Source organism: Pristis pectinata, chromosome 31 (genome assembly GCF_009764475.1).
Source record: "Pristis pectinata isolate sPriPec2 chromosome 31, sPriPec2.1.pri, whole genome shotgun sequence".
Lineage (NCBI taxonomy): Eukaryota > Metazoa > Chordata > Chondrichthyes > Rhinopristiformes > Pristidae > Pristis > Pristis pectinata.
In genome coordinates, this window is record NC_067435.1 from 18778963 (window position 1) to 18802619 (window position 23657).

A 23657-nucleotide genomic window follows, 5' to 3' on the forward strand; every position below is an offset into this window, starting at 1 on the left:
TTGTCGGGTACATTTTCCCTGTTGTAAATACACAGCCTTCTCACATCTTTTACAATGGACTCGGACATTGCCCCACCCCTGAGTTCAGGCTGACCCATTTATTCTCTCTCTACCTATTTTCTTATATAGTGGGGCTACATTAGCCACCCTCTGATCCACTGGAACTGTTCCAGACCACTGGAAAATGATCACCAGTGTACCCACTATTTCCAGGACCATTTCCTCTGGTACCCCAGGGTGCAGACTGTTGGTCCTGGGGGGTTATCTGTTGAAAATCCCCTCAGCTCCCCTCACACATTTCCCCTACTAACACTGATTTCCTTCATTTCTTCCTTCTCACTAGACCGTAGGTTCTGGGAGATTACTTGCATCCTGCTCTGTGTATTTTGGTGTTGGTATTGGTACTGGTTTATTATTGTCACTTGTACCGAGGTAAAGCGAAAAACTTGCCTTGCATATCGATCGTACAGGTCAATTCATTACACAGTGCAGTTACATTGAGTTAGTACAGAGTGCATTGATGTAGTACAGGTAAAAATAACAGTGCAGAGTAAAGTGTCACAGCTACAGAAAAAGTGCAGTGCAATAAGGTGCAAGGTCGCAACAAGGTAGATTGTGAGGTCAAGAGTCCATCTCATCATATAAGGGAACCATTCAATAGCCTTATCACAGTGGGATAGAAGTTGTCCTTGAGCCTGGTGGTACGTGCCCTCAGGCTCCTGTATCTTCTGCCTGATGGGAGAGGAGAGAAGAGAGAATGACCCGGGTGGGTGGGGTCTTTGATTATGCTGGCTGCTTCACCAAAGGCAGTGAGAGGTAAAGACAGAGTCCAAGAAGGGGAGGCTGAATTTCTGTGACGCGCTGGGCTGTGTCCACAACTCTCTGCAGTTTCTTGCGGTCTTGGGCAGAACAGTTGCTGTGCCATCATTACATACTTGTCATTATATTCTGCCAAGTATACTCTGAGTAACCCCACTCCCCACTTCCTTCCACACTCGGTCTCTCCCCACTGACCGCCTCTTGGTCTTCCACCAGTTTGGTGATTGATTTGTCTCACCATGTCTGCCACCTCGATTTTGAGACACAAGAAACTGCAGCCGCCGGAACCTGCAGCAACAAACAATCTCTGATGCAGGGTTTCGACCTGAAATGCCGACAGTTCCTTTCCTCTGATGCTGCTCGACCCACTGAGTTCCTCCAGCAGATCGTTTGCTGATCTCGAATTTGAGATTCGCTGTCCTTTGAATGTTTCCATCTTCCATCAGTTTGAGGTTGAACTCCATCTGTCTGTGTATTACACTCCACACCCACCTAGTTCATAAATAGACAGGAAAATGACCCTATTGATGAAAATAATCACATTGATTTCAAATCAGTCTTTGTGACCAGTGAAATACAAGACACGTCGCTCTCAACTAATTAATGACTCATCGTAGAGTCATCGTACAGCACGGATACAGGCCCTTTGGCCCATTGGGTCCATGTTGACCATCAACCGTCCATTATTCCTACATCTCTCTGCTCCCCTCCTGGCACTTGCTCCCAAAAGCACTTTTTGAATAGTCCTTACAGGTTTACGCGTGTGTGTGTGTGTGTGTGTGTGTGTGTGTGTGTGTGTGTGTGTGTGTGTGTGTGTGTGTGTGTGTGTGTGTGAGAGAGAGAGAGCCTGTGTTTATGAATATTATACTACTGTAGCGGCTGCTACCGTGATGTGAAAGTAAGACACTAGTCGATGAGCTGCAGAACAAAACTGATTTATTTTCCCGCCTTGCGGTGGCCTTTTAAGAGGAACGGTTCCCGCCCACTGAAAACGGAAATGACGTATGCGCTACATCATCAAACTTCTCCTGCACGCAGGTTCTCCCTGTCGCTCGGGGAAGACGAAAGCCCAGCGCCATCTTTGGTCTCGCCACTCCGACGACGCGCGACCTGACCGCCGGGCTGGTTCGCTTGTTCAGACGGTGAGTTGCTAAACAACCCCTCTCCCCAGAACCAGCGATACGGTCCCCAAGGTTCGCGGGCTGTGTTAGCCATTGCTTAGGAAGTCGGCCCCTGCGTCGCAGTGTTGGGACCTCAACCGGTTGTTGTAGATCTAAATGGGCCGGTTTGAGGTGGTCCGTTGTGAAAACCTCTTCCTTGCCCCCAGTGTCCAAAATAAAGGTGGACCCATTATTCCTGATGACCCGGAATGGCCCCTCGTATGGTCATTGCAACGGTGCCCGGGGTGTGCCCCTGTGAACGAAAATGAACTTACAGTCTCGTAGTTCCTTGGGCTCACAGGATGGGGCTTGACCATGCTGCGAAGTGGGAATCGGTGCCAAGCTGCCGAGCCTCTCGCGCAGTCTTTCCAGGACTGCCGTGGGTTGTTCCTCTTGACCCCGAAGGGCGGGTATGAAATCCCCTGGGATGACTAGGGGCGCACCGTACCCAAGTTCAGCTGACAAAGCGTGGAGATCTTCCTTGTGGGCAGTGCGTATGCCGACCAGGACCCAAGGCAGTTTGTCGACCCAGTTAGGACCTTTCAGGTGGGCCATCAGGGCTGATTTCAGATGGCAGTGGAAGTGTTCCACCAACCCTTTTGATTGAGGGTGGTAGGCCATGGTTGTGTGCAGCTGCGTCCCTAGCATGTTTGCTAATGCAGACCAGAGGCTGGAGGTAAACTGGGTGCCCCGTCTGAAGTGTTGTGGGCCGGAACACAAAAACGCGAGATCCAAGTTGTGAGAAGTGCCCGGGCGCAGGAATCAGTCGTGATGTTGGATAGAGGGGTTGCCTCTGGCCACCTTGTGAATTGGTCCACGATGGTAAGGAGGTACCGGGCTCCTCTTGAAACTGGCAGAGGACCAACGAGGTTGACGTGGATGTGGTCGAACCTTCTACGGGTAGGCTTGAACTGCTGTGGCGGGACCTTGGTGTGTCGTTGGATTTTTGATGTCTGGCAGTGCGGACAAGTCCTGGCCCACTCACTGACCTGTTTGCACAGGCCATGCCAGATGAACTTGCTGGCGACCAGTCGGACAGTTGATCTGGATGGACAGGTGCGCCAACTCGTGCAGCGAGTCAAAAACGCGTTTCTGCCAGGCAGCAGGAACTATAGGGCGGGGCTGACCTGTTGTGATGTCGTAAAGGAGGGTCTGCTGACCTGGACCAACTAAGAAATCTTAGAACTGCAGGCCCGAGACTACGGTTCTGTAGCTGGGCAGCTCGTCGTCAGCTTGCTGTGCATCAGCCAGGGCCGTGTAGTCTACACCCAGGGACAGGCTGTGGATGGTCGGTCTGGAAAGTGCATCAGCAATGACATTGTCCTTTCCAGAGACATGTTGGAATGTTGGATATCCGTTGTGAGTTCGGAAATGTAGGACAAATGTCGCTGCTGACGAGCTTTTGGAGACCTTGGAGAAGGCGAAGGACAAAGGCTTATGGTCAGTGAAAGCGGTGAAAGGTCTGCCTTCTAAAAAGTACCGGAAATGCCAGACCGCCAGGTAGAACGCTAGAAGTTCCCGATTAGAAGCGCTGTACTTCAGTTTGGGTGGTCTAAGGTGCCTGCTGAAAAATGCCAAGGGTTGCCAACGGCCTTCGATTAGTTTTTCCAGTACCCCACTGACCGCGGTGTTGGATGCGTCAACCGTGAGGGCAGTTGGGACGTCTGTCCTAGGGTGTACCAGCATCATGGCGTCTGCCAGGACGTCCTTGGCCTTAACAAAGGCAGCCGCGGTCTCATCGTTCCAGGCCATGTCCTTGCCCTTGCCAGACATCAACGAGAACAAAGGGCGCAGGGATGAACTGATGGTAAAAGTTCAGCATCCCCAGGAATTCCTGCAGGCCTTTGACTGTGTTGGGATGGGCAAAATGGCAGATAGCGTCCACCTTGGCAGGTAGGGGTGTTGCTCCTTCGCTGGTGATTCTGTGGCCGAGGAAATCGATAGAGTCGAGTCTGAATTGGCACTTGGCCGGGCTGATAACGAGACTGAAATCACTGAGACGGGAATACAGTTGGCGGAGGTGGGAAAGGTGTTCTTGGCGGTCACGGCTGACAATTAGTATGTCATCTAAATAAATGAACACGAAGTCCAGGTCGCGGCCTACGGCGTCCATCAGCCGCTGGAAGGTCTGCGCGGCATTCTTAAGGCCGAATGGCATTCGAAGGAATTTGAAGAGGCCGAATGGAGTGATGAGCGCAGTTTTGGGGACTGGGATTTGGTGGTATCCCCGGACGAGGTCCACCTTGGAGAAGATGTGGGCCCCGTGTAGGTTTGCCGCAAAGTCCTGGATGTGAGGGATGGGGTAGCGGTCCGGGGTGGTGGCGTCATTCAGCCTGCAGTAGTCACCGCAGAGCCTCCACCCGCCGGTGGCTTTGGGGACCATGTGCAGGGGGGAGACCCAGGGGCTGTCTGACCTGCCAGTGAACTCCAGCTCCCTCATGCGACAGAACTCTTCCTTTGCCAGGCAGAGCTTGTCTGGAGGTAGTCATCGTGCTCGGGAATGAAGGGGTGGCCCTGTGGTAATGATGTGATGCCGCACCCCATGTTTGGGCATTGAATTTGTAAACTGAGGTGGCAAAATCGATGGGAACTTGGCTAGGAGCTTGGTGAACTCGTTGCCAGACAGGGAAACGGAGTCCAGGCGCAGGGCTGGTAGGCTGGCTTCTCCCAGGGGGTAGGTTTGGAAAGTTCTGGAGTGCACTAGCCGCTTCCCTCGCAGGTTGACTAACAGGCTGTGGGCCTGAAGGAAATCGGCTCCCAGGAGTGGCTGGGCGACAGTGGCAAGGGTAAAGTTCCAGGTAAAACGGCTGTCGCCGAATTGTAATTGAACTGTACGGGTACCAAAAGTCCATATCATTGTGCCATTTGCGGCTTTGAGTGCAGGACCCTGTTGCCTGCTATGTGTGTCGTGGCCGGTCGGGGGCAAAACACTGACCTCTGCTCCAATATCGACGAGGAAACGACGCCCGGACTGCTTGTCCCAAATGAATAGGAGGTTGTGTTGGTGGCCAGCCACCGTAGCCATCAGTGGCGGCTGGCCCTGGCGTTCCCCTGAAACTTGCAGGGTGGGCGGCATCGACGGACCTCTGTGCCCTACCTCTGATGGTAGAAACACAGCTGGTCACCAGTGTCATCGTCTGTTTTTTCAGGGTGTGGTTGCTCGGTTGCTAGGACTGGTTTAGGTAGGCATTGGGCTCGCGGTCTGGCAATTTGGCCGACAGACAACCCGCTCTCACGTTTGGCCTTCCACAGGACATCTGCCCGGGCGGCTACCTCATGTGGGTTGCCAAAATCGGCATCGGCCAACGGTAGGTGAATATTGTTGGGTAGTTGTTCGAGGAAGGCTTGTTCGAAAATGAGGCAGTGCTTGTGTCCCTCAGCCAAGGCCAGCATCTCGTTCATCAGGGCCAATGGGGATCTGTCCCCCAGGCCGTTGAGAGGAAGCAGGCGGGCGACGCGCTCACGGTGGGAGAGGCCGAAGGTCCGAATAAGAAGTTCTTTGAAAGCCGGGTACCTGCCTTCCTCCAGAGGAGACCGGATGAAGTCTCTGACCTAGGCGGCTGTCTCCTGGTCCAGAAAGCTGACCACATTGTAGTACCGCGTGGAGTCGGAGGTGATCTGCTGAAGCTGGAACTGTCCTTCAGCCTGGTCGAACCAGATGCCGGGCCAAAGCGTCCAAAAGGTGGGCAGCTTCAATGCCACTGTGCTGGCTGCTGCATTGTCATCCATTGTGTGGGTCCAAAATCCGTTTGGACCGTCGGGGTCACCAATGTAGCGGCTGCTACCACGATGCGAATGTAAGACACTAGTCGATGAGCTGCAGAATGAAACTGATTTATTTTCCCGCCTTTTAAGAGGAACGGTTCCCGCCCTCCGAAAATTGAAAATGACGTATGCGCTACGTCATCAAACTTTTCCCGCACGTGGATTCTCCCCGTCGCTCGGGGAAGGCGAAGGCCCAGCGCCATCTTGGGCCTCGCCGCTTCAACGACGTGCAATCCGACTGCCGAGCCGGTTCGCTTGTTCGGACCGTGAGTCGCTACAATACCATTTAGACCATAAGGCCATAAAGACACAGGAGCAGAATTAGGCCATTCCGCCCATCAAGTCTGCTCCACTATTCGATCGTGGCTGATTTTTTTCAACCCCATTCTCCCTGTAACCCTTAATCCCCTTACCAATCAAGAACCTATCAATCTCTGCCTTAAATACACCCAGTGACTTGGTCTCCACTGCCCTCTGTGGCAACGAATTCCACGGATTCACCGCCCTCTGACTGAAGAAATTCCTCCACATCTCCGTTCTGAAGAGACGTCCCTTTATTCTGAGGCTGTGCCCTCGGATCCTGGACTCTCCCACTCATGGAAACATCCTCTCCACGTCCACCCTATCCAGGCCTTTCAGTGGGTGGATAAGTACATGGTGAGGAGGGATTCAGAGGGATTGGGGCCACACGCGGGCAAATAAGCCCAGTTTTGTGGGCACCAGGGTCGGCATGAACCAGTTGGGCCGAAGGGCCTGTTTCCATGCTGTACCACTCAATGAGTGGCTGACCTTGTGTGCACATCTGTGCGGGGGCACACATTACGGTGCGCGGGCGTCTGTGCGCCCGTGTTTATGAGGGTGGTTCCATTCAATGAGCACGGGGAAGATGGGCCGAACGGCTCCTTTCCCTGCCACCGATGGTCAAATTCTCAGACAGGCGGTGGTCGCTACACGCGAAGGGAGGCAGGTCGCTGCGACGCACGGAGCGCACGCAGTCCCAGCCTCCAAAGGTCCAAACACTTGGAGCCGACCGCTCTCACTGCGGAGAGCGGAGACTCGCCACCGCTGACACACGGTGCCGGGGATGCCCAGGACACCGGTGCCGCTGCTTCTGGTGTCTGCTGGCGTTCTGCTCATCCGGCTGCTCATCTTCCCGTGAGGAATGTTCAGCGCAGGGAGCGACGGGCGGGCTGTCGGCAATGAGGGGCTGGCATGAAGGTGAGAGGCCGGTGAGAGGAGTGAACGCCGGGGTCTGTCCCTGCGGGGAGCGCCGAGCCCGGGCTCAGCGGCGAACACCGCCCCGAGAACAACCGGGCTGGGGCCGAGTTTGTCCCGGGATGTGTCAGTTTGCTCCCTGAAGTGGGAGCCCTTCCATCCGACAGGGGAGATGATTCAGCGGGACGCCGAGGCACTGGGGCGGCGGAGAGACTGGAGCTGGGTTTTTGGAGAAGTAGAAGATTTTGCGCGTGAGTTTGGGAGTCGGGGTCTGATGAACTTGCTCTGGTTCCGTGTCCTTGGTCCCGGAGCTCCGGGTACTCGGTACTAAACCCGGGTCTGAGCCGGGACACTCTGGATTAAGCCGCCCCTGCCCGGGATTGGTGTCGGGACACTTGGAACCAAGTCCCGGACTGGGCCCGGGAACATTTTGGCTCTAGTTGAAACATGAATTCAGTTTAAAAGCCGTAAACATCTGAGTGTATTGTGTCTCTCGCGTTAATGTTAAATCGTGAACATTACAAACTATACCCGAGTTAATCCAAACAGCGCACGTTGGAAACACTCCGCACATCCGAGGAGGGAGGGGGAGAGAGAGAGTTTGTATTTCAGGTTGTCTCGGGGCAGCGACACCTGGACTATCCCGCACGGGGAGGGGGTGGGTCGGGGCTGCTGGGGACGGGGGACGGGGCACGGAATTGTTTTGCTTTTGCGGATTTTGTCAGATCTGTGTGTCTGTCTCTCTGGCGCAGAGCGCTGGGCGGGAGGCAGAGGCGAAGGTATCAGCGGGTCGGGTCCAAGCGAAGGACACAGCCGGCGTCTCCGACAGTCTAACGCCGGCTCCCAAGTTACCGGTTCGCTCAATTCTCCCGATGCGGTAAATTGGGCTCAGGATCCGGATTTTTATTAACACTTCCCGATAGTTCTCCTCTAAATCCCCGGCACACGGGCCGGCGCTTAAATACCAACGTCTCTATCTCAAAAAATCTGATTACAAAGATCAGTATTAACTATGTATGTTTAACATGTGGGGTTGTAGAGTCCTCTGGGCGAAAATGGCTCTTCGGCCCACCACGTCCATACTTGTCCATCTAACTAATTCTATTTGCCCGCATTAGGACCGTATCCTTCGATGTTGAAACAGGCCCTTCGTCCTCTTGTTCTCGATACTCCCGCCATGGGAAGGTATTCTGATTATCGAAAGATCTATAATATTTCACTACATTTTATATTCATACTAAATATTTCTGTTATAAAATGTTCATCCAAATGTTGAAATACGTTTCTATGGAAGTATAGACTAGGTAAGTATACCAGTTTATTATATCAATATATTTAGGTTGGATTTAATAAGTGTTTAAATATAGGATCGAACTACATCAAGGCAGGTTAAAAGGTTATATAATATTAAACTTTTTTTCTGCCAATTCAGCCGTGCCCTTTTTATTTGATCAGCCTTTATTGTTCCCCTAATCTCTTCCTTTCCAACCCACTCCCAGTTTTTGCCCGCGCTTTCCCCCCTCCCCCCCCCCCACCCCCCCCCCCACCCCCCCCCCCGTCCCCCCCCGTCCCCCGTCCCCCGGTCGGCTATCGGCGGCGATGCCGGCTCTTCCCGCTCTCGGCTCCCCCTCTCCGGCCTCGGGGCCCCGGTTCGGCCGCTGCCTCCCACCCGGAGCCTCAGTGCGCTGAGATGGTTTGTCCATCTGGCAGGTAACACCTGGGGGATCGGTTAACAATCTCAAATTCAGCAAACTCAGGAAAATGAAAATCCGGAATTATCTTTGCCAGCCGATAAAATCATAACTAACTCCAGACAGGTTGGTTGTAAATGGGAAACTGGAAGATGAGAAGTGATTTTCCTGGGAGTGTGAGGGATGGACAGGGAGTGATTTGAATTTTTGTCTGTGTTAAACGCATTTACGCGGCACAGGAGCTGAGGACAAGTAGAGACCTTTGTTGGTGAATTTGGTTTAATCGTTGTTAAAGGTTTGTTGAGACTTATTAATTCTTCCTTGACCGTGTGCGATTTGTTTTTTTTGTCAGAACAACCCTAAGCATCAAAGAGCATCACAAGGACACATACTGTTCTCACTCACACAGGCGGCGAGCCTTTCCGCGCGGAATTTATACAATCTGAAGATCTTTTAATGAAAGCACATCACCTGCCTTTCATTCGCCCCCAGTAATAAATCGGCGGACCTTCCGCCGCCCGGGACCCCGCTCACCTCTCCCTCCTCCGTGCAGCTAAAGTGGGAAACGGTAAACAGCCCCGAATCCCAAATAACGGGTTCATCGTCTCCTTGAGATCCTCTCCCGAGAGCAGTCAAGGGCACGACTGGACTGTACCGATTAGATCCTTCAAACTTGTGTCGGTATTTACATTATTCTGAAGGATGCGTTGCCTTTGCAATAAACTACTCGTTAATATTACCCATACATTAGACATCCGGCGCACAAAACTGTTTTAAGTCTCAGTACACTGTGAAATATCTGATGTAAAGTATGTTCAATCAGTACATTTTAATATTTAACCCGTGATGGTCACTCTCCAAAGGCGAACAATCATTTGGAACAGTATTTACAGCCGCGGTTGCCGTCAGTACATTGACTCTATTTTCCAAACTATGAGTATCACTGCAATGATAACACTCCCTGTCTGGGGAATCCCCGATCTTCTCTAGTTATGGGCGTATTCTCGGGACAGATCAAATTCTCAGCAATGGGTAGCGCTGGAACGGGGCGACACTTTGCGCCTGGCGTGAGCGCCAACTCGGCCATTCCGTCCCCCGGCTCACCCCCGGTCTGGTTCCGGTCTTTGTCTCAAGAGCTCCTCATGAATTCCACATTGGAAACAGACTTTGCCAAATACGTTTTCCCTGACCAGGATTTAATAATTAAACCACGCCAATGAAATATATCCAGCAATTCCATGAAATTAATGCACGAATTTCTGTTTTGTAATCAAATAGGCAGGTTAGAGGTATCACATTGTCTGTTTAATTGAAAGGACAATCTGACGGAAAGTTCATCGGGAAAATTGTCGATGTGATAATTTGATGGATTGTTTATTGTGGAAATCGTTTGTTTAATGATCTGATGGAGAGTTCATTGGGGACAGCCTGTTTAATAATCTGACGGAAATTATAATGGTGACAATCTGTTTCATAATATTGAAGAGTGGGTCTTGGGATCAGACTCCCGGCACAATAACCTGGCAGAGAGTATGCTGGAGATATTATCTGTTTAATGATCAGATGCGGAGAATATTGATGGCAGTTTTTGGTGAATGCTAAACTGGTAAGTATTTTGGGGGTGATATCGATGTAATAATGTGGTGGCAGGTGTAATGGGAGACAACAACTGTTTATTGACGGTGTTTCACAGAGATAGCATCTATTTAATAAACGGGTGGGAAGTATATTTCGCACAACACCTGACAAGTGTTTTGTGGAAAATACCTCGTCTAGTGAAACAACAGGGAGCGTTTCAGAGGCCGTACATTGAGACCATCTTGCAGCAGCCTGGTTGAAGTATCTGAGATTGCATTTCATTTGGCAAACCAGTACCCATTGTGTGGCCATACTGAGTAAAAGAATTGCATTCTGCAGTCTACCATGGCCAGAATGGCCACCTTTGAATCTAAAGGGCTAATAGAGGTTTACAATCCATGGCCTGAGTGAAAGATCCTCCTGCTTGGACCTGGTGAAACTTCTTATAAAATGCTGCCAGTGTTCCTTTTCTCCCTGCGCATTTAAGCGGCTGGTGCAGTGGTGTAAGCACCATAGTTAAATCTGGTCAAACAGAATCTGACTGATACTGAACCATATTCAAAAGTCTCTTATTTTCTGATCTTTTCGCGTTTAGAATGACTTCTGATTTAACAGTTGGATGTAAACCATTGGTAGCTAATTTTAATCCAAGAAAAACAATTTCGGCCAAGGCATAAGTGGATTAACTTCATTTAACCTTTGTGCTGTGGTGATCTTGAAGTTTATGGGAATCTCTTTTAAAATGGAAAGATTGCCATCCCCAGTACTAAAGACCCTCTCAGTGACACAGGCAACACTCTGTGCCTTGCAGCACCTTGTCAGTTGCTTGGAAATTTTTCAGTGCTGACACTCCCCGTGGCAATTTTGAATAAAAGTGAAGAGCCTTACCATGATTTATGGGTCAGGTAACATTGGCGTTCTATGTCCACTTTTACACGAGCAAAGTCAAACTCTGCAAAGAACTAGAACCTCACCAATTCTGTATAAAGGTCTTACGAGGCTGGTAATGGGTGAAGATCAAGAATCACTTGTTAAGCTTCTCTTGTCAGCCTTGGGGACCAGCATGATTGGGAATGTCCGTTCATTGACTCATTTTCACTCAGATTTCCTTGTCTATTTCTTTCTCCACCTGATGTGCAGTGAATCTGTCACTGCTTGGGGTCTGGGTATGGGTTTGGGTACCAGTTTGGGTATCAGGCTTGATGGGATTATGCACCTTGTAACCAGAGATACAAGAATGTGTATCTTCAAAGATCTCTGTATTATGATGCAGAAGACAACAAGAAATTTGTAATCAGTTTAGAACAGTGATATCACACTTAGTTTATTAAAACCTTTGTGATTTGTGCAGCTGACGTTGCAAAACCCCTGCTGTGTGAATGGCTAATATGTCAAGAATGTGACTGACAGTTTGATTAAAGCTAGTTGCTGTAGTAATCTATCGTGTGACAGGAAGTACTTCTCAGTTGGCAGGGAATTGTTTGATCAAGAGAGTTGAAGCTGGAGACCTTGGCCAATGTGCACCTTGACCAGCTATTGGTCTTCAGGTAAAAGACAAGAAGTGATGGCAGAGGACGTGACACCTGTTCATGTAGCCCCGGGGAACATGCAGGAAAAGATGAAGTTCCACAGCAGGGAACCAATGAGAGACTTGAAGAGGATGTGCAGAAGATGGTCATAGCCTCGAAAGGAGCACAAGGGCAGTTCACTCCATCTGATACTGGGTGACAGGACGAAGTTGAGCCACTTGTAGGGAATATTGCTGAGAAATGGAAACTAGAATGGGTGAAGCAGTGTGTGAAGGACCTGTTAAACCGCCTGAAGAGCAGGGAACACAGCAACAACCTATTGATTGACTGGGTTCAGCAACACAAGTTCTGCACTCAACTATCACTGAGCTGCAGGAAAACCACCGCAGTCAATGCTACAGTGAGCTGAAAAACGAAACTGTGAAGAGTTGAAGGCAGGCACTCATTGCCGCCTGAAACCGGAGACCCGACCCTACAGGTGTAGAAACTGGCGCCACCTTGCCAATGGCATCCGGGGTTCAGCGTGCACCGATCCAGGACAGCAGCTTGAGATATTCTGAAGTCATGGAAACTGCCGAATCAGAGGCTGGTGAGGTGGCAGCAACCAAACAAGTTGAAATGGAAATAACTTGTATCACTAGTGAGCCATCAAGCACAATCGATGAAGACGAAAGACAAGTCTTGAGCAGGTTGTGGACATAGCAGAGAAGGTAGAGTGTACGCTGGCCTCTGTGGGAAAGGACAAACCAGCACCAGATGAACTGGAGGCCATTGACAAGATTCCATTTAACATGTCCAGGGTGACCAGTGGACTGTGACAGATGACGAGGGCCGTGATCTGGATGTTTCTAAACTGCGGAGTTATCACATGGAGCAGACAAGGAAGCCATCAACGAGGCAGAATCTCTCGAATTTCCTGCAGCTGAAACCCCGATTAGGTGCTCCAAAGAAAAATGTGAAGTGCTTCCTTAAACAGTGTAGACAGCAGGGAGTTGCACATGCTGGAACCTGGAGCAAATCTACAAACTGCTACAGAATCTCATGCGGTATTTGTGGAGGGTCTTGACCAGAAACATCAACTATCCCTCTGCCTCCACAGATGCTGCCTGACCCGCCGAGTTCCTCCAGCGGTTTGTTTTTTCTCCTGAAGTAATGTGTCCAACTTTAGAAAGTAACCCTTAAGTAAAATTGCGCGCTGCTTCTTTTGATGGAATTTGAACTGTACAGAATGAGATGGAAACTAACATTGTTAAAAAACCACTGGTGTGGTACTGGTTAATGTGTCAAGAATATGTAAGGAGCTTGGTTGAAGCTGGTTACTGTAGTGACCTATCATGTGACAGGGAATTTTTTGATCCCTGTATAAAAGAAAGAGCTTTCCCACTGAGAGGACTTCTCCTTCGGACTGAGATTGTGAGCTGTGCCAAGGGCCATAGTAATCTTATATTCGCTGTCACCAGGGGTCCCCAACAAGAAGTATGTGAACACTTTCGTTTTCTCTCCAGAACTATTTGTTTCATGGATTGATTGAGTGGAATTCCCCTTCAAATTCTTTCTGGCTGCTGTCAAGAGCTATTGAAGACTTTTACATTTATTCTCATCATGGGTCCCTGGCAGCAGAAGTGTGTGAGGTGGCTGATGTTTATTAGATGCATAATGCTTTAGAAGTAATTCATTCTGTACTCAATAGATTAGTCAGCAGGAAGGCATCAACATTTTTGTAAGTTAATCTATTGATCCAAAATCTCCCTCACCCTGCTATTGGCCCTTGCCCATCCCGAACAATTGCCTCACCTTCCACAATCTACATTCACCCTCCGTAGTTTCTGCCAACTTCAATGCGATGCCACCACAGAAACACCTTTCCATTTCGGCACTGGGAACCTTGGGTTCATTGTTCCATTGCCACCAACACAAAGTCCCCTCCTTCCCACGCATCACCTGCCCATTTACCTCATCACTTCCCACCGTCCAGGGAAACGAATGCTCTTTCCGGGTGAAGCAGCGACCCAGCTCCCCCTGCCAATGCAGTGAGCTGCATTCAGTGCTCAGGTGTGGTCTCTTTCCCATCGAAGAACTAAATGCAGACAATGCAATTGCTTTGTAAAACGGCTCCATTCAATCCACGAGGGGGATTCTGAGCTTCTGGTTTCAGGTCACTCGCACTCTCCATCCCACTTGCACTCTGACCTCTCTGTCCTTGACCTCCTACACTGTCCCAACCAAACCCAACATAAGCTCAAGGTACAACTTCTCACCTTCCAGCCAGGCACGTTACTGCCCTCAGGAGTCGACAATTTCTGGTAACCAGCCTTCCCATTTTGTATCAGAACCGGCCGGAACTTTGACTCTGCTTTCCTCTCCACAGATGCTGCCTGACCTGCTGAGTAATTCCAGCATTTTCTGTTTCTGTTTCAGCTTTCCGTCATCTGTGGTATTTTGCTTTCCAACACGGGAATTAATACACATTCATTACCTTGTAAAATCTCTGATTGGACTAAATCTTAACAGACATAACTGTTGCTCTTCTTGTGACCTAGAACAATGAACTGATTCGGATCCAGCCTCATCTTGCTCCATCTCAGCATGATATAGTTTGAGTACATATCCATGAGGTAATTGTGTTGGGTGAACTGCCCTTCCATTTCCTTGATGTCACACTTGGTCAAATATCAAGGGCACTCACTGTCACCACACCACTGGAATTCACTGGTCCATGTGATGAGATCTGTAACCAAGGGGTGCCACAATAATGCAAACTAGGCCTCAGTAGCTGTTGGTGGGTAAGTGCGATTTGGTAGCACTTCCAATAGCTTCCTTCACTTTACTGATTGACAGTGGGTTGGCCAGTAATCGGCCAGGTTGGATTTATAATGTTTTTTGTGTCCAGGCATTTTTCCCCATTATCGACTAGATGCCGGCGTTGTAAATATATTGGAACTGCTGAGCCAAAGGCAAGTATTACACCTGGGATGTTTTCTGGTTCTGTAACACTTGCTGCTTCCTCTGCACTCGGCCATTTCTTGATACCGTGGAGTGACTTGTTGTCTGAAGACCACTTTCCGTGCTGGTGAGGATATCATCGAGGTACAGCACTGGATCTCCACTCAGCAACCTCCGGCTGAGCACGCTTGTGAATGTTTCAGCCTTCCCTTTAACTCTCGTGTGCTGGGTCCTGCCGTCAGTGAGGAGGGGGACATTCCTGGAGACCCCCCCTCACGTTAGCTGTGTAATTGTTCAGCTCGACTCCACCATTGACAGGAGTGCAGAGCTTTGACCTGACCCTTTGAGTGTGGCTCTGTCTACCGCATGCTGTTTAGTCCTGTGTTGCAATTCACTGGTGGGCCCCCCCAGTTTTACATTCACTTGGTGCTGCTCCTGGCATCCTCATTGTGCCAGGGTTGAGCCCATGGTTTGGTGGTGATGGACATGCCAGATCATGTGGTGCTGTAGATCTCCGCTGTTGCCGATGGTCCATTGCACGTCATGGATGCCCGGTTTGGAGATGCCAGCTCGCTTCAGGGTCTGTGCCGTTCAGCACAGTTGTAGTGATGGGGAGTTCTTCCGTGTGAGGACAGTGTCTCCAGGAGGAGATTACAGCGTTAGTGACCCGGCTGTATGTATTGGTTTTGGGGAAGTGTAACCAGATGTAGATGTTGCATGATCAACGTGTTCCTCAGAGGTTACAGAAACAACGTGGTTTTTAAATCAGTGTGGCCGTGTGTGGCGTCAGTCAGGGAGGTGAACGGAGCTGCACTGAAACATAGTTTGTGAAGTAATGTAGCACAATCCCAAATCTGCTTCTTATCCTGATAACAATTTCTTGTTGGAGTCAGCAGACATTTGTGTTATTAATTTGATGTGTATCTGTTAACTTGATAGGTTTGGGTCACTAAATGTGCAGGCAACATGAAAACAGAAGAGACCCCCATGTGTCTGAAGCAAACTGCGCCTACTTTGGATCCTGGTTAGTACCTGATCACCGTGCCGAGAATCCGTTGCTTACCATCCACCGTCACGTCCTGTAGCAGTAGCGCCAGATCACACACGGAGCGTTGTGTGTGCAGTGTGGGATGGGGTAGGGGGCGTGTTCCCGTTCTCCTGCTGCCCTCGTCCCTTCAGGTCGCCAAGTTTGTGGGTTGGGAGGGTTAGCGACTTGCTGCAGTGCATCGTGGCACTGAAACGAAAGTTCTTGAACGGGCCACTGAGGACTGACTGGTAACACTGCGGGAGATGGACAGCCCTCACAGCTCTTGCTGTCTCACAGGTCATGAGGATGAGAGACCCTTAATATTGCAGGAACCTTGATGCCGTTTTTAATTGTGAATGAGCTTTGATAAATATATTTCATGTATGACTCTTTCAATAAACACAGCAGTCATGATTCAGGGATCCTGTTAACGATAGTGCAGAGAGTGGATGTTTAAGGTGGTGGCAGAACCAAAGGGCAGGAATGCAAAGTTATTCTGCAAACTCACTTCCGAATGTTGTTGTCCAGGCTCCGAGCGGAAACCGGGGCAGATGTGTGCGGGCTGCAACGTTACCATCACCGACCGCTTTCTCCTGCGAACCAATGACACATCCTGGCACGAAGGATGTTTGAAGTGCACAGCGTGTCTGCAGCCACTCTCCGGTACCTGCTACTGCCGGAGCAAGAGGCTGTACTGCAAGCGCGACTATGAAAAGTAAGGACTCCGATCATTCATTCACTTCCCGTGTAATCCAGAATGGAATGATTGCTGTGATCATTGTGAATGTTAAATCACGTTCGTGATTTAAATATTGCACCGTTCTTGAGGGAATTTCCTTGATTTTGATTTACTCCTGGAGTTCGGTAAACTAGTGATTACTCAGGGACTGTGAGGTATCATTGATTACTGGGAGAGGGAATGAATTGTTGAGGATGTGAGGATTTGATGATTATTCTCAGATTGGAACAGAATGTTGATAATTCTGGGACTGTGAAAGTTTGCTTCCTCTCAGGTTGTGAGGGGGGTGATGATTATTAGTTGGGAATAGATTATTGAGTTTTCTGCAATTGTGATGAATTATTGAGTATCCTCGGACTGGACTGAATTACGGATTGTATTAGGATTGTGGAATTATTCCAGCATTGAGATTTGCTGACTTTTCTGGAATTTTGAAGAATCGTTGACTGTCTTGGGAATGTGATGAATTGAAGTTAATTTGGCTTTAAGGAATCGTTGATGATTCTGGCATGAGGAAACGCCAATAATCCTGGGATTGTATTGAATTATTAATTATTCTGAAGTTTTAATGAACATTTGATTTATCTGGGGTGAGGAATTGTCTATCACTTTTTTTGCACTTTGTCACTTTTTCATGGTTTGCCGAGTGTGGGCAACTGATAAACTGAGTATTCTGTGATTTCAAAGGATCATTTTCTTATTCTGAGATTCTGCTTTTGATTTATCAGATGTGTATTGCAATCAAGTGATACAGCGGGCTTGTCATTGTTCATTGAATTCTCTTAGATTTAACCGGTTTGTTGGTTCTCTGATAGTTATGCACTCTTATTGTGGGATTTTGATGTTTTGCTAACTATCTAGGGATGTCACGTTGAATTGATCTAGGATTTTGACGCATTGTTGATTACTCCGGAATTGGTTATTGGGTCTTGGCAAAATTGTTACTTTACTAGAAGTGATGATTGGTTCACGTTGAGTTTCCAAAAACTGATTTTTCTGGGATTATTACAGATGACCAACAATTTTGGATCTGTGCTAATTCAATCATTATTGAAAATTTGCCATATTGTTCATTATTCCTAGATTGTTGTGAAATGTTGATTATCCCAAGATTGTGTTTTTTTGTGTGATTAGCCAATGATTTTGTTGGTTTACTTTCATGATCCTGTAATCAACAAACCAATCAATCAGCAGTCTATTGCTACCCAAATCCAGGATTACAATGAACTGCAAATTATTCTGGGATTGAAATGAAGATTATAGAATAATGGTAAATTGTTAATTATTCAGCAATTTGACGAACCGATGATTGTTCTGAGATTGTGATTAAGATGAATGAGTATTTTTTTAACATTGATGATTCTGTTCTGATATTCTGGATTGACTGACATTCTGACTTTTGTTTGATTGTTCTAAGATTATGAGGCTGTTTGGATTATTTAAGGATTGCAAAGAATTACTGCTTATTCTGGTCCAACGTGGCTTTCTGGTGATGCGATTGCACTGGGTTGATAATTACCCTGGTGTATATATGTTCTTCTTTGAAGAGTGGATCATTTCCCTGGAATGGTGATCAACTGTTCCATATTCTGAGATTGCAATAAATTGATTAGTCTGAATTTTTGACAGATTGCTTGTTTTCCCAGAATGTGGTGGCTTATTGTATACTCTGGGCTTGTGAGAGATTTATGTTGATTGTCCTGAATCTGCTGATCATTCCAGGATTGATAAATAAATTGCTATTGATAATGTTAGATTGATTCTGAAATGTTAATGGAAATTCTGGTGTAATGAATTAAGTATGTGGGATTTTGTGAAACATGTTTCTGAATATATGATGCTTGCTGATTATTCTGGTATTAAAAAGAACAATTGATTCATCTGAAAATTTGATTATACTGGGATTGCTAAAAATTAAAATGATTCTGGGTTTATTCATTGTTTGTAATGAATTGGTGATTATTCAGGAATTTTAATGCTGATTAAAGTGTTTCATTTGTGGGTTGCTGCTCATTCAGACATGTAAATAGGTTAATGTTCATTCCAACACTTTAAGGGATATTTCATTATGGGTTGGTGACGATTTGTCTATTCTGGGATCTGTGATGTTTTTGATTAAACTGTGATTATGATGATTTGCTGATTATTCAGGGATTGGTGTGCACTGATTATTCAGGGATTGGTGTGCACTGATTATTCAGGGATTGGTGTGCACTGATTATTCAGGGATTGGTCTGCACTGATTATTCCAGAATTTTGAAGATACTTTATTATTCTGGAATTGAGATGATTTGTTGCTTGTGATTAATTAACAATTATTCTGATATTTTGTAAACTGTTCTGTTTAGGTTGTTTCGTTGAATGTTATTGGATTGTTGCAAAATATAGTTGGCTGATTTTTACTGAGATTGTAACATTGATGTGTTTTTAATTAGGATTATTAAGAATTGATTATTGTTGATTGTACCAGGATTGTCACAAATTGTGGGTTAATTTAGATTTTGATCACTTCTTATTTGTCTAAGGTCCAGAACCCAATCTACTCAGCCCTTCCTCATAGAACAGCCCATAACTGCCAGGAATCAATCCAGTAAATCCCTGTTGCATTACCTAAAAGGCAGGTATACCTTTCCTTTGATGAGGACGCTGGAACTGTTGTACTCCATCCGTGGTCATAAAACCCTAGCAAATGCAACGGGACTTCCTCACTTTTATGCCCGACACATTGCAACAAAGGGTATCACACACCTCCTGAGTACTCTATGCCTTGACTTCCGTGTGGACACCAGTAGTTCCCTGAAAACCACCACGTGTCCTTTCACCGAGAAAGCACAACCTCCTAGAAATCATTAAAAAAAAAGAAGTAGGCCATTCAGCCCATCGATCCTGCTCTGCCAGTTAATGTGATCATGGCTGACTCTGTATCCCACTCTCTCCCCACACCCCTTGCTGGCTTTTAATCAGAATCAGAATTATTATCACTGACTTATATGATGTGAAATTTGATGTCTTGTGGCTGCAGTACAGTGCAGAGATATAAAATTACTATAAATTACAAAAATAAATAAATGGTGAAAAAAAAGGTATAATGAGGTAGTGTTTATGGGTTCATGGACCATTCAGAAATCTGATGGCGGAGGGGAAGAAGCTGTTCCTGAAACATTGAGTGTGGGTCTTCAGGCTCCTGTACCTCCTCCCTGATGGTAGTAACGAGAAGAGGTCATGTCCCGGGTGGTGAGGGTCCTTAGTGATGGATGCCGCCTCCTTCTTGAGGCACAACCTCTTGAAGATGTCCTCGATGGTGGGGAGGGTTGTGCCCATGATGGAGCTGGGCCTCTTGCGATCCTGTGAATTGGAGGCTCCATACTAGGCTGTGATGCAACCAGTCAGAATGCTCTCCACCGTACATCTGTAGAAATTTGCAAGAGTCTTTGGTGACGTACCAAATCTCCTCAAACTCCGAATAAAGTAGAGCCACTGGAGTGCCTTCTTCGTGATTGCATCAATGTGTTGGGCCCAGGATAGACCCTCTGAGATGTTGATGCCCACGAACTTGCTTATGTTTGGAAATCTGTTCATGTCCTTTGCCATTCCTCCTGCCAAATTGGATTACTTCACATCCCTGTTTATACTTCATCTGCCATTTTCTTGTTCAGTCACTGAACTGCTCCTCGTACCTGTGTGTGCCTGGTGTCTCTCTCACACCCGGCTCCATGTCATTAGTAAAGTTGAACACTCTACACTCAGGCCCCTCACCAGAGTCACTGATGCAGATTGTAAACAGCTGAGATCCTGGCACACACACTCCCACCGTTCCTGGTCAGAACTTGTCAACCCGAAACTCACTTATTTTGACTCACTGCCCTCTGTCTGTTAACCAATCAGGAAGAGATTAGGGGCAGTCATTTAAACCTGAAGGTGGTGAATCTCTGGAGTTCTTGACCCCAGATGGTTGTGGAGACTGGATTATTGGGGGTATTTAAAGAGGACGTAGATACGTTTTTGAAGGATCAGGGAATTGAGGGCTATGGGGAACTGACACTGAAAAGAGGATGAAGCCAGCGCAGATCAGCCATGGTGATATTGAATGGTAGGGTAGGCTTGAGGGGCCGAGTGGCCTACTCCTATTTTCTTGTGTTCAATCCTTAACCAATAATTAGATTGCTGATATCTTCCCTTCATCAAATAATAATCTCTTGTGTATCACAATACTTTGCAAAAATCCAAATATATGACATCTACTGCTTCCCCCATATCTACCCTGCTAGTAACCCCCTCAAAACTTCCAAAGATTTACCAATTATGATTTCCATTTCAGAAATCCATGTTAGATCAGGTTTTGATCCTCTGAGTATCCTGTTGCCACATCCTTGTCCCTTTCTCCTGATGTTAGGCTCACTGTTGTAATGATTGGCTTGGAGCCGCAAGCATGTATCGACCTTCTGGGGTTCTGATAGTCTGGCGATTATTTTGGGATTATTTTATTTAGATCTCTGATGTTGAGTTTCTGCCTTCTGCCGGGTTAGGAGAGATGGTTGCATTTTGCCCCAAGTTCTCAGCCAAGCTGCTTCTTCCCTTCTGCCAGCTGTTAGACCATGGACTGCCAGCTGTTAGACCGTGGACTGGCAGATGTTAGACTGTGGACTGCCCCACCCAGTGGTTCTGTTATGACTGACCATGCTGGTCATCAGACAAGTCATTGGGTGGCAACCTGGTCCAAGCAGTTAGTGGTTCCTGTGGCCAACTGCAGAACTCTTCTCTGAAGCCCGTGAACTTAGCACCGATTGGACACAAACACACCCCCATCCTGGCCTGGAGATTCTCTATCCCATTTGTGGCTCAGTGCTTATTCATAATCCATTAGGGCAACTTATTCACTTCATTTAGTGCAGAGTAAAATGAACACGTCTGTCAGCTCTCAGTGATGTTAGAACCCCATTGCTTGCCACTCTTTCCTGTGCCAGGATGTGATAGGGGGCCATTCAGGTGAGTGTTGTAGGAGTGGAGGAAGCTGTTGTCACTCATGTGGCTTCCCACCATCTCATCCAACAGAGAGCCAGGCCTGGTGGAGGCGGGCACAGATAATGAGAGTATGTCAAGAAGCTGGTCACTGAATGGTTGTTGTGAAACATGTTGAGATTGGTGCTTGGATTTAAGGGATTATTATGGACACACAAAGATTAATCCTGCAAGAGTAACATTGCTGTTTGTGATAGTTTAGGCACAGTGGCAAGCTCTCCCCAACCAGGCAACCTCTGGACTTGTTTCCCAGGCACCCTTCCACTGCCATAACTGTGATCTGATGGGGAACGTTCCCTGTTAAGTATGTGCTCGGATGAGGAAAGCAGGATCTGCCATTTGAAGGGAATTTACTGACTTACTGAAAGGAAAACCAGTCCCGGGACCTGGCCCACAGCAGTTCCCATTCTTGTCCCCCTGAGCACGAGCCTCCCAACCTGATCCTTTTACCATGTGTAATTAGGTGACGTCTTTGCCAAAAACCAATGCAGATGCAGCAATGTTCCCAACCTTTCACTGGAGGACAATTGTATTCTCTGCTCACAACCTTCCCCATCACCATCAAATCAAACCAGGGTAGGACTTATACAGTGAATGGTCGGGCCCTGGGGAGTGTTGTAGAACAGAGGGACCTAGGAGTGGAAGTGAATAGTTCCCTGAAAGTGGCATCACACGTAAATAGGGTGGCAAAGAAGGCATTTGGCACGCTGGCATTGAGTATAGGAGTTGGGATGTTATGTTGCAGTTATGTAAGATGTTGGTGAGGCCACACTTGGAGTATTGTGCACAGTTTTGGTCACCCTGTTGTAGGAAGGATGTTATTAAACTAGAAAGAGTGCAGAAGAGATTTACCAGGATGTTGCCTAGACTTGGGGGCCTGAGTTACAAGGAGAGGTTGTGTAGACTAGGACTTTATTCCCTGGAACGTAGGAGACAGAGGGGTGACCTGATGGAGGTGTATAAGAATATGAGGGGTACAGACAGGGTGAAAGCACGTAGTCTTGTTTCCCACAGATGGGGGAGCTAAAAACAAGGGGGCATAGGTTTAAGATCAGAGGCAAGAGATTTAAAAGGGACATCAGGGGCAGCTTCTTCACGCAAAGGGTGGTGCATATACGAGATGAGCTGCCAGAAATAGTGGCTGAGGAGGGCACATTAGCAACATTTAAAAGCCATCTAGATAAGTACATGGGTAGGAGACGTTTAGAGGGCTATGGGCCAAACACGGGCAGATTGGACCAGCTCGCTGGGCAACACAGTCGGCATGGATGAGTTGGGCCGAAGGTCCTGTTTTCATGTGTCTCTCCATGACTCCATGACCATTTAAACAAACTGTTGTATGATTACTTGGAATCACTGGAAGCCCTAATGTAGCCCAAGGCCTCAGGTCTAGTGTGGCTTCCTGAGCTGCAGACTGCCTGGTTAAAGTTAAACTAGTGAAGTGCCTGTGTGGAGCAAGGCATTGTTCCTGTGCGGTGAGACAGGGGAAGGGAGGTTTTATCTGTGAATTTAGTTAACTCTGGATCAAACACACAAGTCAGCCAAGCAGGGAGGTACAATGCATCACTTTCATTGTGAGTAGAAGGTCCAGCTCAAGCGTGGCATTCCTGGCGTAGGTTCTGCCTCTCACTCACTTCCCGACTCATTCACTTGTGGCTGTTCCGACCTTCGTGGCCAAACATGAGGAGATCCAGTCACTGATTTGTAGCTGCTTGTATAGTTCCAGTTACCAAGGACAACATGGGTGGTGCAGAGATCCATTCCAGACTGTTTCCTTGGGCTGCAAGTGGGGCCACTTGGTGCTGTGGATGAAACCTCGAGATGTGCTCCTTTCACAAAACATGGACTAAAGTTCAGTTTGAAAGTCACTTCTGTGGCATTTCAGGATTCAGACATGTGTGAGTGTGTGTGTGTGTGTGTGTGTGTGTGTGTGTGTGTGTGTGTGTGTGTGTGTGTGTGTGTGTGTGAGAGAGAGAGAGAGTGGTTGTCACCGGTGGGGGACAGTCTGACACTTTTGGTCTCCCCAGACCTTCGTATATTTTCTTCCCTCTCCTGGCATAATGAAAGATTTTAGATTTCGTTCCGGGCTTCTCCCTGTGTTGTGACCTTCTGACATCATTATCTGTCAGATCTTGTCACTTACACTTCATTCACTTCCCTTTCATTGTACGT

General features: G+C 47.7%; 1 protein-coding gene across 1 annotated transcript in view; it reads left to right on the plus strand.

Annotated features, from left to right (window-relative positions):
• Window positions 1-6661: 6661 nt before the first annotated feature.
• Window positions 6662-23657, plus strand: part of lmx1al (LIM homeobox transcription factor 1, alpha-like) — a 154703-nt gene continuing 137707 nt past the window's right edge. The window contains exons 1-5 of the mRNA XM_052041851.1: window positions 6662-7069; window positions 7712-7836; window positions 9143-9218; window positions 15640-15724; window positions 16256-16442. Coding sequence (XP_051897811.1) covers window positions 6662-7069; window positions 7712-7836; window positions 9143-9218; window positions 15640-15724; window positions 16256-16442 — 881 coding nt within the window. The remainder of the gene's footprint in view (window positions 7070-7711; window positions 7837-9142; window positions 9219-15639; window positions 15725-16255; window positions 16443-23657) is intronic.